This window comes from Corythoichthys intestinalis, chromosome 19 (genome assembly GCF_030265065.1).
Source record: "Corythoichthys intestinalis isolate RoL2023-P3 chromosome 19, ASM3026506v1, whole genome shotgun sequence".
Lineage (NCBI taxonomy): Eukaryota > Metazoa > Chordata > Actinopteri > Syngnathiformes > Syngnathidae > Corythoichthys > Corythoichthys intestinalis.
This window is the reverse complement of record NC_080413.1, coordinates 5,720,588-5,733,326: the sequence shown is the minus strand read 5'-3', so window position 1 is coordinate 5,733,326 and position 12,739 is coordinate 5,720,588. Positions and strand designations below refer to the sequence as shown.

The 12,739-nt window shown below is 46.0% G+C and overlaps 1 protein-coding gene across 8 annotated transcripts in view; it reads right to left on the bottom strand.

The window, feature by feature from the left end:
• nhsl1b (NHS-like 1b) overlaps positions 1–12,739 on the bottom strand; it is a 194,202-nt gene that overhangs the window by 15,572 nt on the left and 165,891 nt on the right. For 7 of the 8 annotated variants that reach the window (XM_057823079.1, XM_057823082.1, XM_057823080.1 and 4 more), the window contains exons 5-7: positions 11,102–11,233; positions 5,532–8,453; positions 1,574–1,709 (exon numbers count right to left, since the gene is read on the bottom strand). In XM_057823079.1, the coding sequence (XP_057679062.1) occupies positions 1,574–1,709; positions 5,532–8,453; positions 11,102–11,233 (3,190 nt within the window). The remainder of the gene's footprint in view (positions 1–1,573; positions 1,710–5,531; positions 8,454–11,101; positions 11,234–12,739) is intronic. The other variant, XM_057823081.1, reaches the window with a different exon arrangement.

Genomic DNA, 12,739 nt, shown 5'->3' with positions numbered 1-12,739 from the left:
CAGATGCACCGCTCAGACAGATTTAAATGACAGTACAGTCAACAGCTCACTTGTTGTGTTTTATGGAGGTTTGCCGCCCTCTGCTGGCGCTTGGGTGCGACTGATTTTATGGGCTTCAGCACCCATCAGCATTGTGCAAGTAATTATTGACATCAACAATGGCGGGCTACTAGTTTATTTTTTGATTGAAAATTTTACAAATTTTATTAAAACGAAAACATTAAGAGGGGTTTTAATGTAAAATTTCTATAACTTGTACTGACATTTTTCTTTTAAGAACTACAAGTCTTTCTATCCATGGATCGCTTTAACAGAATGTTAATAATGTTAATGCCATCTTGTAAACAAATACTGTCCTTATGTACCGTATGTTGAATGTATACATCCATCCGTGTCTTATCTTTCCATTCCAACAATAAGTTACAGAAAAATATGGCATATTTTATAGATGGTTTGAATTGCGATTAATTGCAATTACGGTTAATTAATTTTTAAGCTGTAATTAACTTGATTAAAAATTTTAATCGTTGTTAATCAAATCGTTTTCTTATTGTGTTTAACGTTACAGACAAAATGTCTCACACTCATCCAGAGTCTTTAGTTTTGGCTTAAAGTAGGGCTATCAAATTTATCGCGTTGACGGCGGTAATTAATTTTCTTTAATTAATCACATTAAAATATTTCACGCAACTAACGCATGAGCTGCACGACCCACTCACGCATTGTCGTGTTCAATCTTTAATGGCGCCGTAATATCTATATATAGAGCTAAAAGGCAGCGTAAAATGAGCAGAGTGAATTTTGGCAGTCTTTGAAGCCTTTTTTTAATTGGCGAAAGCCTTAAAATCCCTCTCTCAACAATTAGAAATATCGTGAGAAGCAATGTGGGGAAGAAAGGTAGTGATTGATCTTTTCCTTAACACCCTATGTTATTTCCCAACGCAGAGAAGATATATCAATTGGTGCCACTACGCACAGTCATGGTTGCACTTCCCATCATGCATTTGGGCAGAACAGTTAAATGGCTACAGTATTATTTACTGAAAGCTCAACAAATACACTAGATGGCAATATTTAGTCACAATATACAAAGTCACATTTATCCTTTAAGAATTACAAGTCTTTCTATCCGTGGATCCCTCTCACAGAAAGAATGTTAATAATGTTAATAATGTAAATGCCATCTTGAGGATTTATTGTCAGAATAAACAAATACAGTACTTATGTACTGTATGTTGAATGTATATATTCGTCCGAGTTTTATTCATTTTTTTCTTAATGCATTGCCAAAATGTATGTGATCGGGAAAAATTATCGGGAATGATTGCAATTGAATCGGGAGCAAAAAAAAAAAAAAAAAAAAAGCAATCGGATCGGGAAATATCGGGATCGGCAGATACTCAAACTAAAACGATGGGGATCGGATCGGGAGCAAAAAAACATGATCGGAACAACTCTAGTTATGGTAGTTAGTAACAGATGGCAATAGATCAAGAAGACAGTTCCAACTTTCAAGAGTATGAAGCCCATTCTTGTAAATCCCCAACCCAAGCAAGTGTGGTCTTAATCTCACCTGTGTATAGCGGCAAAGAGGTCCTCGGTGGTCCGTGCGGTTGTGGGAGTCGGGGCCGCCGCGCTCCCCGTCTCCGCGGTCCCGTCCAGCGACAGCGCGGGTGACGACTCTTCGCCGTTGGAGTCGAACACGTCCCCTGCAAGGCGAGAGCACACATGCCGAGTTACGTTCGCCGTCGCTCTCCTGCCAGCGCTCTCGCTTTACGCGCGCTCATCCTCTTTTTCATCCCCTACTCCCCTCCCTCCCCGGGATGCGGCGGAGCCCCTCCCCCCTCGCCACGGAAAAGCTAAACCTAAGGGGAGATGGGAAGCGGGACAGAGGACTTTTGATGTTAGTTCAGTCGCCGGTTGTTACGTAATCTGCCATGTGACTAAGAAAGGGGGATTCCAAAGTTCATGTTTTCAAAATAAAACTTTTTAATCATAAAACTGTGATCAATTTTTTATTTAAGTCATTGGCTGCCATTGATGGCGCTAGACGTCCGATCCATTTCGACTGGGAGGGGCGAATGATCGCTGCCACTAGTGCTGCAACGATTAATCGAGTAATTCGATGAACTGTTAATGCCACAATAGGATGTCTTGCTCATGGAGTAAACCTAAACCCGCCTCAATTTACAAACAGTAAAGATTGTTCTCAGCACTTTCATACTAAATTTCTTCAGATCAGTAAGAAGTAAGCACATAGATATTATGCACTAAAATGCATGTTTGTATGATGGCAATTTAATTTTTGCTTGTTTGCCCCAAAAAAAATTACAGTTGATTTTTTTTTTTTCCAGAGCATTAAATGTATTGAATCAGATCGAAAATCGTACCGAACCGTGACTTAAAGCTGTAGTTGGAACTAATTTCTTCACATGCCAAATAGGGTCACAAGTAAAGTAATTAAACATTGTCCAACAAATAAAGCATGAAAAAATAATTTATATGTTGTATATTTGACAAAATAGTCGCGTTTCCGAAGTTCGAGCCTGAAAGGGGACGAACCCGGAAGTAATACGTCACACCGGGAACGCGATGGCACCTCCATACATACGGCCGCCATACAAAGCCCTTCAAACAATGATCCAAACAGCGATAGATCAAGCGCAAGGGAGGAGATCCAAGTTTTTGAAGAGTTGGAGGAAGAAGAGGAGATTGGAATTTTATGTTATTAGCCAGACGCCAGTCAGGATGCCAACAATGTGCCTAGACTTCCTGACATGGAATGGATACAAGACCCATCGAGATTACAACATTGGTAAGATATAGGCTGTTATTATTTTCATGATTTGAAGATGCAGGCATTTGCACATAATTTTATGGTTTTGTCTATCTGATGACATTGTTAAAAAAAAAAAAAAATCAGACTTCATGTTCATTTTGGCAGATCCGGCAGCTCTCGTGCATATTAAATAATAAAACAAAAACGTTGGGGGGGCGGGGGAGGAGATGAATCGTTGTTATATCTTGACCGAGTGACCCACACGACACCTTTATTGGCTTTTACAACTTTACTCATCGTCTTGCCAAGTGACTCTGAACAATAACGTTTTTCTCTTAGTGAAGGAGTAAGGCACAAACAATAACACATCTAAATGACATGCGTACACTCTACTGGTCAATTCCCGTATTACAACTAAATAATATCCACTATATCACAGTCGCCGATGACTTTCTCCACTTTTTTGAGGCATCATTAAGAAAACAAAGTGGCGTCTAATGGCGTGAGGAAATGTAGTTTTTTCACACAAGCGAACAGATTACAAAGCACCAATTCAGTGTTGTCCCGAGACTACATTTCCCATGATTCACTGCGTGGCCTGCGCGCTCGCTGATTCGCTGCCAGACATTAAAAGCAACACTTGTCACCTGTCAGCGGCTCTCGCAAAGCGGCGAAACACAAACTAGAAGGCTATCTGCAACATGACCGTGAATTATCGCGACGCCGACCCGCTTATGTGCACATCCACACCCCTTTCCCGATTGATAGTGGATTAACCCTTTCGGACAAGATCGTAGATGACGCACAATTTAAACACGCTTAACCTAGCGAACGCAACAACAACTATGATCGGGGATAGCCTCGGCTAACGTCGCTAGCTTATACTGTTCATTCCACAACAGTTGGCAGCCTCTGCTTTGACAAAGTCATCAGTCATCTATCCAAAAATCACACTTACTTTTTGGCAAATCCTTGATCATAAGCAGACCGGTTAAGGAAGCAGGCATCTTCCAAGTGTTTGCAGCAGAGAACACTACTCGATGATGGCATGAAATTCATTCGCTTCGTGCGAACGAAAGATGTCCATTTACGTGCCCTGCTATCCTTTGGCCACTCATACAACTTTTCGTTTGAGTGAGAACAAAACATGGCCACACACCGCGGTGGCATCTTACCGAGAAACAATGCAACAAACAATACTGTTCTATGGCGGACTTCCCTCGCACTTCCCGGTGTGACGTAATTTCCGAAGATTTCCGAAGATTGCCGAAGAAAAGCATTTTCGTTGTCAAGGGCGTTGCTATGGGTTAAACAAAGAATCTGGAAGGGTTGCGTAAAAAAAAAAAAAGAAAATATGCTTATAATTGTTTAGCCATTGATATTATTCAAAAACATGGTTGGCCAACCTTACTTCAAAGTTCCCCTTGACTTAACTGTATCGTTGCATCCCTATGGAACACCATTGCAGAAGCTATGAGGGGGAAATTTTTCATTTGCCTAAATGCTTGTTATTATCCCCAAGAAAATTTCCACAAATCAACAGAAAATGACCAGATATCAATACCACGTGTCCCCCAAACTTCCCCGCTTCCATTGACGCTTATAGAGGGTGCTGCCATTGACGGACATGGACGTCCAAATTTTCCATTCATTTCCAATGGCATTTCCTCTGTTAAGGCCATTGACGGGCATGTTTGTCCATTCTATAGATGCCAATGTACTTGGATGCCATTAACTGCTATGAACGTCCAAATTTTTTCCCATTCATTTTCAATGGCAAAAAAAACAATGTCCCCAAATCAGCAGGAAATAACCACATATCAATAGGAGACGCCCCCAAATGACCTGATATGATCAGGCCACGCCCCCAAACGTTCCCAAATGACCTTATATGATCAGACCACGCCCCCTAAATGTTCCCAAATGACCTGATATGACTAGGCCACGCCCCCCAAAAGATCCCAAATGACCTGATATGACTAGACCACGCCTCCCAAATGTTCCCAAATGACCTGATATCATTATCCTAGGCCCCATAAATGTCCCCAAATAGACAGGAAGTGACCTGATATTGCCCCCGAATTGTCCCCAAACCAACCTAGGCTGGGGCTAAGATCTGTATCTCCACATGGCAACGACCAGAAGTAATTTCTCCCGAAATTGCAGTTTCTAGTTATTAACTGCAATTGTATTTTTTTTCTTGAAAAACATATTTTATTTATTCTGTGCGGTATTAATATTGTTGTCTTTAGTTGTGATTTCTTATCGCGTTTAAATGGTGTACTTGATCTATTAATATATACTGTATTGTCAATGTGTTATTGTAAATTGGTTTTTAAAAAAATTGGGGGGGGGGGCAATAATATCGCATATTGCACTAAAATTTATTATCGCGACAGGCCTACTGAAAGGGTTAAGTGAGGAATGAGGCCGACATGGAAAATTGATTTGGGACAAGGGATGATCCTTCGAAGGTACTCCGGAGTCCACGATGTGAACCGCTATGCTGCCGAAGGGGAAAATGACAAGAAGCTAAGAAGAGGATGGGAGAGTGCTGCTGCGTGGCTGATAAGCAGCATCCCCGCTCGACTTTTCAAACTTCACAGGCTTTAAGTGCGTCTCGCTTATCTTTAGTGAGCCCGATGAATTTCACGGCCGCCCCCCTTCAGGCTTACAGAAAACAGGCTTAAACTAATGAGTTTGCCGCCATCGGCGTTTCGGAAATGAGTGCCAAAGATGTTAAAAGACAAACCTGCGTCGTCCTCCTTGGAGCTGACGGAGCCCGCCGTACTGCTCGTGCCGTCATCGTCTCCGTTCTGGAAGGGTTCCCCGTCCGAGCCGGTGGACGCCTGAGAGTCGTCCTGGATTTCGGCGGATGCCTCGGAACTCTCTTCCTGTATCTCCTCTTCGCTTTTTTCTGGTTCTTGCGGGGCAGCGTCTACGTCCTCGCAAGGGGACAGGATCACCTCCTGGACCGGCAGAGGGCTCAGCGGCAGGATGAAAGAGAATTTGGGTTTCTTGGCGATGACAGGTGGCTTCTGTTTGACTGGGGAACCGGCGTCCCTCGGCAACGCTTCGATGCCGTTCGAAAGACAGCTCTGCTTTTCGAGCATCCCGTTGACAAGTGGAAAGTCGGGTGTGTCGTTCGCGATGCCGCACTCCAATGATAGCTCCTCCAAAAGCTTCGAAACGGGAGACGGAGAGGAATCTTTTGTCTTCTCGTCCTGGGGTTGATGCTCCGGTGAGTCAAAGTATAGCTCGGACTCCTCCGTCCGTCGCACAGAACGCAGCCGAACGCTCTGCAGGGCGAACGGCGTGATGAGGAGCATGGGGGACTTGGTGGGACTGTTGGGTACCGCGTTTTTGGGCGCCGACATGACAGGAAACTTGGAGGAAGAGATAGAAGTGGCAGCTGGCAGCGGAGGAGGCGGCGGAGGCACCTTGAGGGATACGGGAGGAGGAGGACTAAAGCTCCCGTTGAGGGACACGCTGGGGCGGAAAAGCGTTTCGGGTGAGGGTGGCGGCGGGAACTCCGGGGAAGTGGAGCAACCTGGGGGCGGGCTCAGTGTTTGCGCCATGTTCTGAAGAAGAGGATCTACATTCATGTCAGCCGGTGCAGATGAAGGGAATGGCGGCGGCGGGCTGAGGGGGGTGGTCGGGGTGGAGGACGAGGTCAGCGGTAGGGGCGGTGGGGCGGGGGGCCCGGCGCTCTTGAGAGAATCAGAGGTATTGGAGGACAGGGAGGTGGAGGACGAGGACCCGGAGAGAGACGAGAGCAGAGAGGATTTCCTCTCAGGGACTCTGGGCCTGGGGCGATTGCCCGAGGGAGACATGGCCCTGATCCCGGAGGGGACCGGGGTTCCGGCCGTGGGAGTGTTGGACTGGCTGGAGTAGCCGCTAGAGGGCGAAGTCAATCTGTGCACTCGTTCCGGGGAGGAGGTTTTGCCTTTTACTGCCACTTCTTCCGTCTGGATTTCGGTTCCTGGGGCACGGCTGACTCCGTCATTTCCGTTATGTCGTTCTCCCTGCCGAGGTCCGGCGGTTGTGCCGTCGGCGATGTGAGCCGCGGGGGTCTGAGCGCTCTGGTCGCCGTGGTTACGAGGGTACTCCACGTAGTAGCCCCAAGAGTCGGCGTAGTCGGATCGTAAGCTGCTGGTATCGCTATGAGCGGGGGTCACGGGGCAAAGCGAGTACGCGTTGGACACGCCGTTTGCGCTCGCGGTCAGCGACGTGGCCGAACTCCCGGCGCTAACGCTGCTCTGGCTCCGCGGACGCAGCACCCAAGGGTCTTCGTAGTCGCTGCTGGGACTGTGGGAGGGTGACGACGGAGAGGCCCCCGCACCCTTGCCGGGCCTCAAACCCAGCTGAAGACTCTGCTGCAGTGTGGCGATCAGACTCTCGTTGAGCGTGCCGGCGTTTGATTCGCCAATCGCGCAGACGCCTCCCAGGGGCTTCTTGGGACCGGGTTTTCTCCTCAGGGAGTCTGTGCGAGTCGGGGGCGGCGGGGGCTTTTTGCACTTGCGCAGAGAAATGCTGCGGGACAGGGAACGATCGCTGTACAAGCTCCCGTACTCGTCCTGACCGGCGGCCATCTCGCGACACTCGTACATGCTGTGTCTGGTCGCCGGGCCGTGCCCGCCGCCCTGGCCGCGTGATCGCAGGCCCGAGTCCAGGTGCATGGAGGTGAAATAGCCGTCATTGTCTTGGGAGTAGAGCGAACTGGAATCGGTGGTTGTCCTGGATGACGCCTCCAGGCTGCTGTACAGCTGGTTGATGGGAGTGGAGGAGCTGGAGGTCAGAGAGCGGTGCGGAACTACCAAGTTTTCCGGCGTGTCGTAGATCCAGCGCTCGTCGGTCTGACATGAGGGCGGCGTTGTCGGCAAGGTGCTGTGACTGTGCGAGCCGTCATCAGAGCGACTCCCCTCGATCGGCACGCGAGCCGGCGTGGAAGTGGCCAGTGCCGGACAGGTGGAACTGTGGGTGAAAATGGCGGGACCGGATGTCCGGACCGTGGGCGAGTGGGAAGGCTGTCCCGAAGCGCCAAGAGTGATGACTTCGGACGAACCGGAGAGCGTGGCGTTGGGGATGAATGACGTGGAATAGGCGGCGTGGGGCAACACCACGCGGGCCGGACCGCCTCCCCACTCATTGGACCGCGTCCGCTGCACTTCCTGAGACCTGGGCCTGGGCAGGGTGCCTGTCCTTGGGATGTTCCTCATGTGTACCGCCGTGTCATCCGCCTGGAGCTTTCCAATCTGCCTCCTTGGAACGCCGCGATCCTCCGATTTGATGGGGGTGCTGCTGTAGATGGGGTCTGCGCTGAGGGACACCCTGGCGCCTTGGCGGGGCAAACTGTTAAATCGCGCCCGGTCTCCGTTATGCTGACGGGGCAGCGTCGGCACGCCAGAGCTGTCGCCGCCGCAGACCGATAAGCTCCCGGTGGAGGAGGACGTAGAAATTCCGGCTATCTGGGCGGCGATTCCTTGCCCTCTCTTAGCGCGGATTTTCCTCACAGACGGCTGGACCACCTTCACGTCCTCCGTCTGGCAGCTAGAATCTCTGGTACGGGAGCGCCGGAGGGCCGAGTTGACGCTCCCCACCCGGCCCAGCGTGGAGTACTGTCCCGGGATGAACATGGAATGCGGTCGTAACTCTCCGCCGCGTCCTTTTGCAGCTGTCGGGGGGAAAAAAAGATGAATTAAAATTCAAGATTGTCAGTAACTTACTGCTACTTAGCGTAGCGGTGCTGCTGCTCAGTAGCTAATTAATTCGATTAACTGCAAATTATCATGCGTTAATGACTTCTGGTTTTGCTCATTAAGCGGGGAAGGAAATGAGAGCAGACGTGGGGGTTCCTTAACAAGTTTAGCCTTCATCTAACAGTCACTAAACAGCACCTCGAGGTTTAGGGCTGTCGGCGTGCATCTACAGGTACATGCGTACGCGCCAATTAGTCGGTCATGCAGAGAACAGCATGCAGGGTGCACGAAAGGCAAGTGCAACATTTTTTTAGAGAATGGGGGAGGGGGTGATACTCGCCTTGCACGACACGCACGAAGCGCAACGCCGGCTCGCTAAAAGCCGGATTGACGCTTCGGACATCGCTGCAGCTGCCGCTGTAGATTAAGCGGCAGGAGAAAGCCGACGAGCGAGGGACGAATCGACAGGACAGTTAGCGGGGGCTAACAAGCGCGGCAGGTTAGACTGATGCGGTCGCAAAGAGGAATGACTTTCGCCGCTACGGGACGGCCCACTGCGTACGCGGGGGGCATAAATAATCATTAACTATGCGGCACACAAGCTGCACTTTGGAGGCAAAAGTGGAGCCCGAAAACGCTACTAAGCAAGTACTACAAATATGACCACAATGTACAGTATATGCTAATTATTGATCTTAAATCTCAAATAGACTTTTTCAAACTAAATTAGTGAATTTTTTTCCACTTTAATTTTTTTTTTTTTTTTTTAAAACCGTTACTGGCTACCATTGACGGCGCTACACCTCCAGTCCTTTTTGACTAGCATTCATTCCTCCCAGTCAAAAAGGATTGGACGTGCAGTGCAGTCAATGGTACTGAAACATGAGCATTCACGTCCTGTCCTAACAGTTTCAATGAATTGGATGTTCATCACCGTCAATGGCGTGCAATTATTTAAAGAAGTGAATCAGTTCAATACTATGAAAAAAACAGCTTTAGCATAATTTAAATCGATTTAAAAAACATTAAATTAAAGCAACACTTGGTAACTTTTCAGTGTATGCCGGGCCATAAAAACGGTAGTGTTTTGTCTTAAAGAAGACTACGTTTCCCAAGAGGACCAGCGCGCACCCGCAGTGTCGTAAAATCATCAATCAATCAAAAATCAATCTCCCCGTCGCCTGCAGATGGATTAAACAACATTTCTGTTTCCAGCGGCTGTGTGAAGGATGAATAGTAATAAGGTAATCCAGTTGTAGCTAAACAATAGCATATGATGCTTAGCAACCATGTGGCTCAAAATCTCTCGATACATGGCCCCATTCATTCTTTCCTTTACGCAGATCAGTTGTCCTGGTCCCTTTGCAGAAAAACAGCCCCAAAGCATGATGTTTCCACCCTCATGCTTCACAGTGGGTATGGTGTTCTTCGGATGCAATTCAGTATTCTTTGCCCTCCAAACACGAGAACCTGTATTTCTACCAAAAAGTTCTATTTTGGTTTCATCTGGCTATAACACATTCTCCCGGTATTCTTCTGGATCATCCAAATGCTCTCTAGTGAACTGCAGACGGGCCTGGACGTGTACTTTCTTCAGCAGGGGGACATGTCTGGCAGTGCAGGATTTGAGTCCCTGGTGGCTCATTGTGTTACTGATAGTAGCCTTTGTTACTGTGGTTCCAGCTCTCTGTAGGTCATTCACTAGGTCCCCCCGTGTGGTGCTGGGATTTTTGCTCACCGTTCTTGTTATCATTTTGACGCCACGGGGTGAGATCTTGCATGGAGCCCGAGATCAAGGGAGATTATCAGTGGTCTTGTATGTCTTCCATTTTCTAATAATTGCTCCCACAGTTGATTTCTTTACACCAAGCGTTTTACCTACTGCAGATTCAGTCTTCCCAGCCTGGTGCAGGTCTAAAATTTTGTCTCTGGTGTCCTTTGACAGCTCTTTGGTCTTGGCCATAGTGGAGTCTGGAGTGTGACTGACTGAAGTTGTGGACAGGTGTCTTTTATACTGATAATGAGTTAAAACAGGTGCCATTAATACAGGTAACGAGTGGAGTCTCGTTAGACCTTGTTAGACCTCTTTGACAGCCAGAAATCTTGCTTGTTTGTAGGTGACCAAATACGTATTTTCCACTCTAATTTGGAAATAAATTCTTTAAAAATGTGATTTTCTGTTTTTTTTCCACATTCTGTCTCTCATGGTTGAGGTTTACCCATGTTGACAATTACAGGCCTCTCTAATCTTTTCAAGTAGGAGAACTTGCACAATTGTTAGTTGACTAAATACTTATTTGCTCCACTGTATATTGTCACACCACTAGTTCATTCGCGCCTTTGTATCCTAACGCCTGCTATGTAAAAGCCTAAATTAAACCGAGCCGCCATGAAAGTTGTTCAACAAAACACTCGGCTTAGTGGACTTCAAAGAAATTTTCACGGCGGAAAAAAGTAGAGCATATTAAGATAAGGCGGTAGAAAGGGATTGGCTGCGGAAAAAGGAGGACACTGGGCTTAAATCAACGGCGAGGATCCCCGCCAACACTTTTTGTTTGCAAAAAGCATCACTGTATGTACAATTGATGACAGCAGAGGGCAGCGTTGCCGCAGCGAAGCGTACCTAGCTCCAGGTCGATGTCGTCGGGCAGCCCCGATATAGTCTTTCTGCGTTTGACCTTCTTGGACCGGCGGGACACCGTGTCCGTGTTAACCAGGGAGCGCCGGATACTGGCCTGCCGGTCGAAGACGGCGCCTGAGCGCGGTCCGGACGACCGGATGAGACAAGCGGTTAGTGGAGGAGTTCGTGCACTGTGTTTATCTTCAGGCAAAAGCAAAAAAGAGCATCTTCTCGCTCCTCTTGTGGCGCTGAGGATTGTTTGAAGAGGCCACAAAAGGAGGAGGAGAAGATGCTGCTTTTTGCAAGGAGTGCAGTACAAATCAGAGGTAAGGAATAACATGCATGGAAATGAGAGAAAATATATGCAAGTACTTTGGTTGTTATTAAAAGATGGAAATATCCATTCGTTGGTTAGTAGTATTATTTGTAAGTATTTTAAATTTTAGTATTTTTTTTTGTTTAAGACTTTGGGGGAAAATACATGTAATACTGTATGATTATATTGTTTGTATTGTGTGTTGAACCATTATAATTCAGAAAGAACATTTATGAACTATTTGTACGAACTTTGATTTCATAGTTTAGATTTAGACTTTAGATTCCACTTGTGCATATACTTTTTATATAGTTTTCTATATTTTATACTTTTGACTCTAGGCTGTTTTGATGCTGCTGCAATACCTGAATTCCCCCTATGGGGGGAATCAATAAAGGAGTATCTTAGTTTTAATATTTACTTTAAAATGTTTAAATTTTAAAATATTGTATATACCGTATATATGTAAGCATTTCAAATTATTTTTCTCATATTCTAGGAATAAGATTTTGTGTTCATTTATATACAAATTCTATATTGCTAGTATTTGTAATATTTTCTAAATATTTAATTTTTCAATTATACTTAATATTGAGTACTTTTAACACAATTGTGTTACTTATTGCTCTAGAAGCCTGCTGTTAAGAAGAGCAATGGCGACATCTTGTGGTTAATTTGTGAACAAACCTCTTCCAGCTCTCTGCAATACCACTGAATTGTATTGTAATATTGTTAGTTTGCTAAAACATTTCCTTTGTGTGCTTTATATATACATTACACATATACAACAGTCCAAAAGTTCATATAAATATACTATATATATATATATATATCTGTCTTTTAAGTATTGTTAATAAAGGGCTCTTAATAACACATAATAGTCATCATTTTAAAATTTGTCAACTTAAAGCAACACTAGGTAACTTTTTAGGTTTGGTCAATTTTAGCGACGCCGGTGGACAAAAGCGGAAGTGTTTTGCCTTAAGGAAGACTGCGTTTCTCACGAAGATCAGAACACACCTGCACAATGCCATAAAATCATGATCTCCCGGTCGCCTGCAGATCGATGAAACGACATTTGTGTTTGCAGCGGCTGTGTAAAGGATAAATAGTAATAAGGTAATGAATCCTGTTGTGGCTAAACAATAGCATATAGGGCTGCAGCTATCGGTTATTTTAGTAGTCAATTAATCGGTGAATTAGTTCGACTAATCAAGTAATCGGATAAGGAACATAAAATGCCTGAGCAGAGCCTCAAACGGACTTTAAATTTTTTTTTTTTTATAAATGATCTAAGTACAACAAAAGAACAATTGGCTAACTAA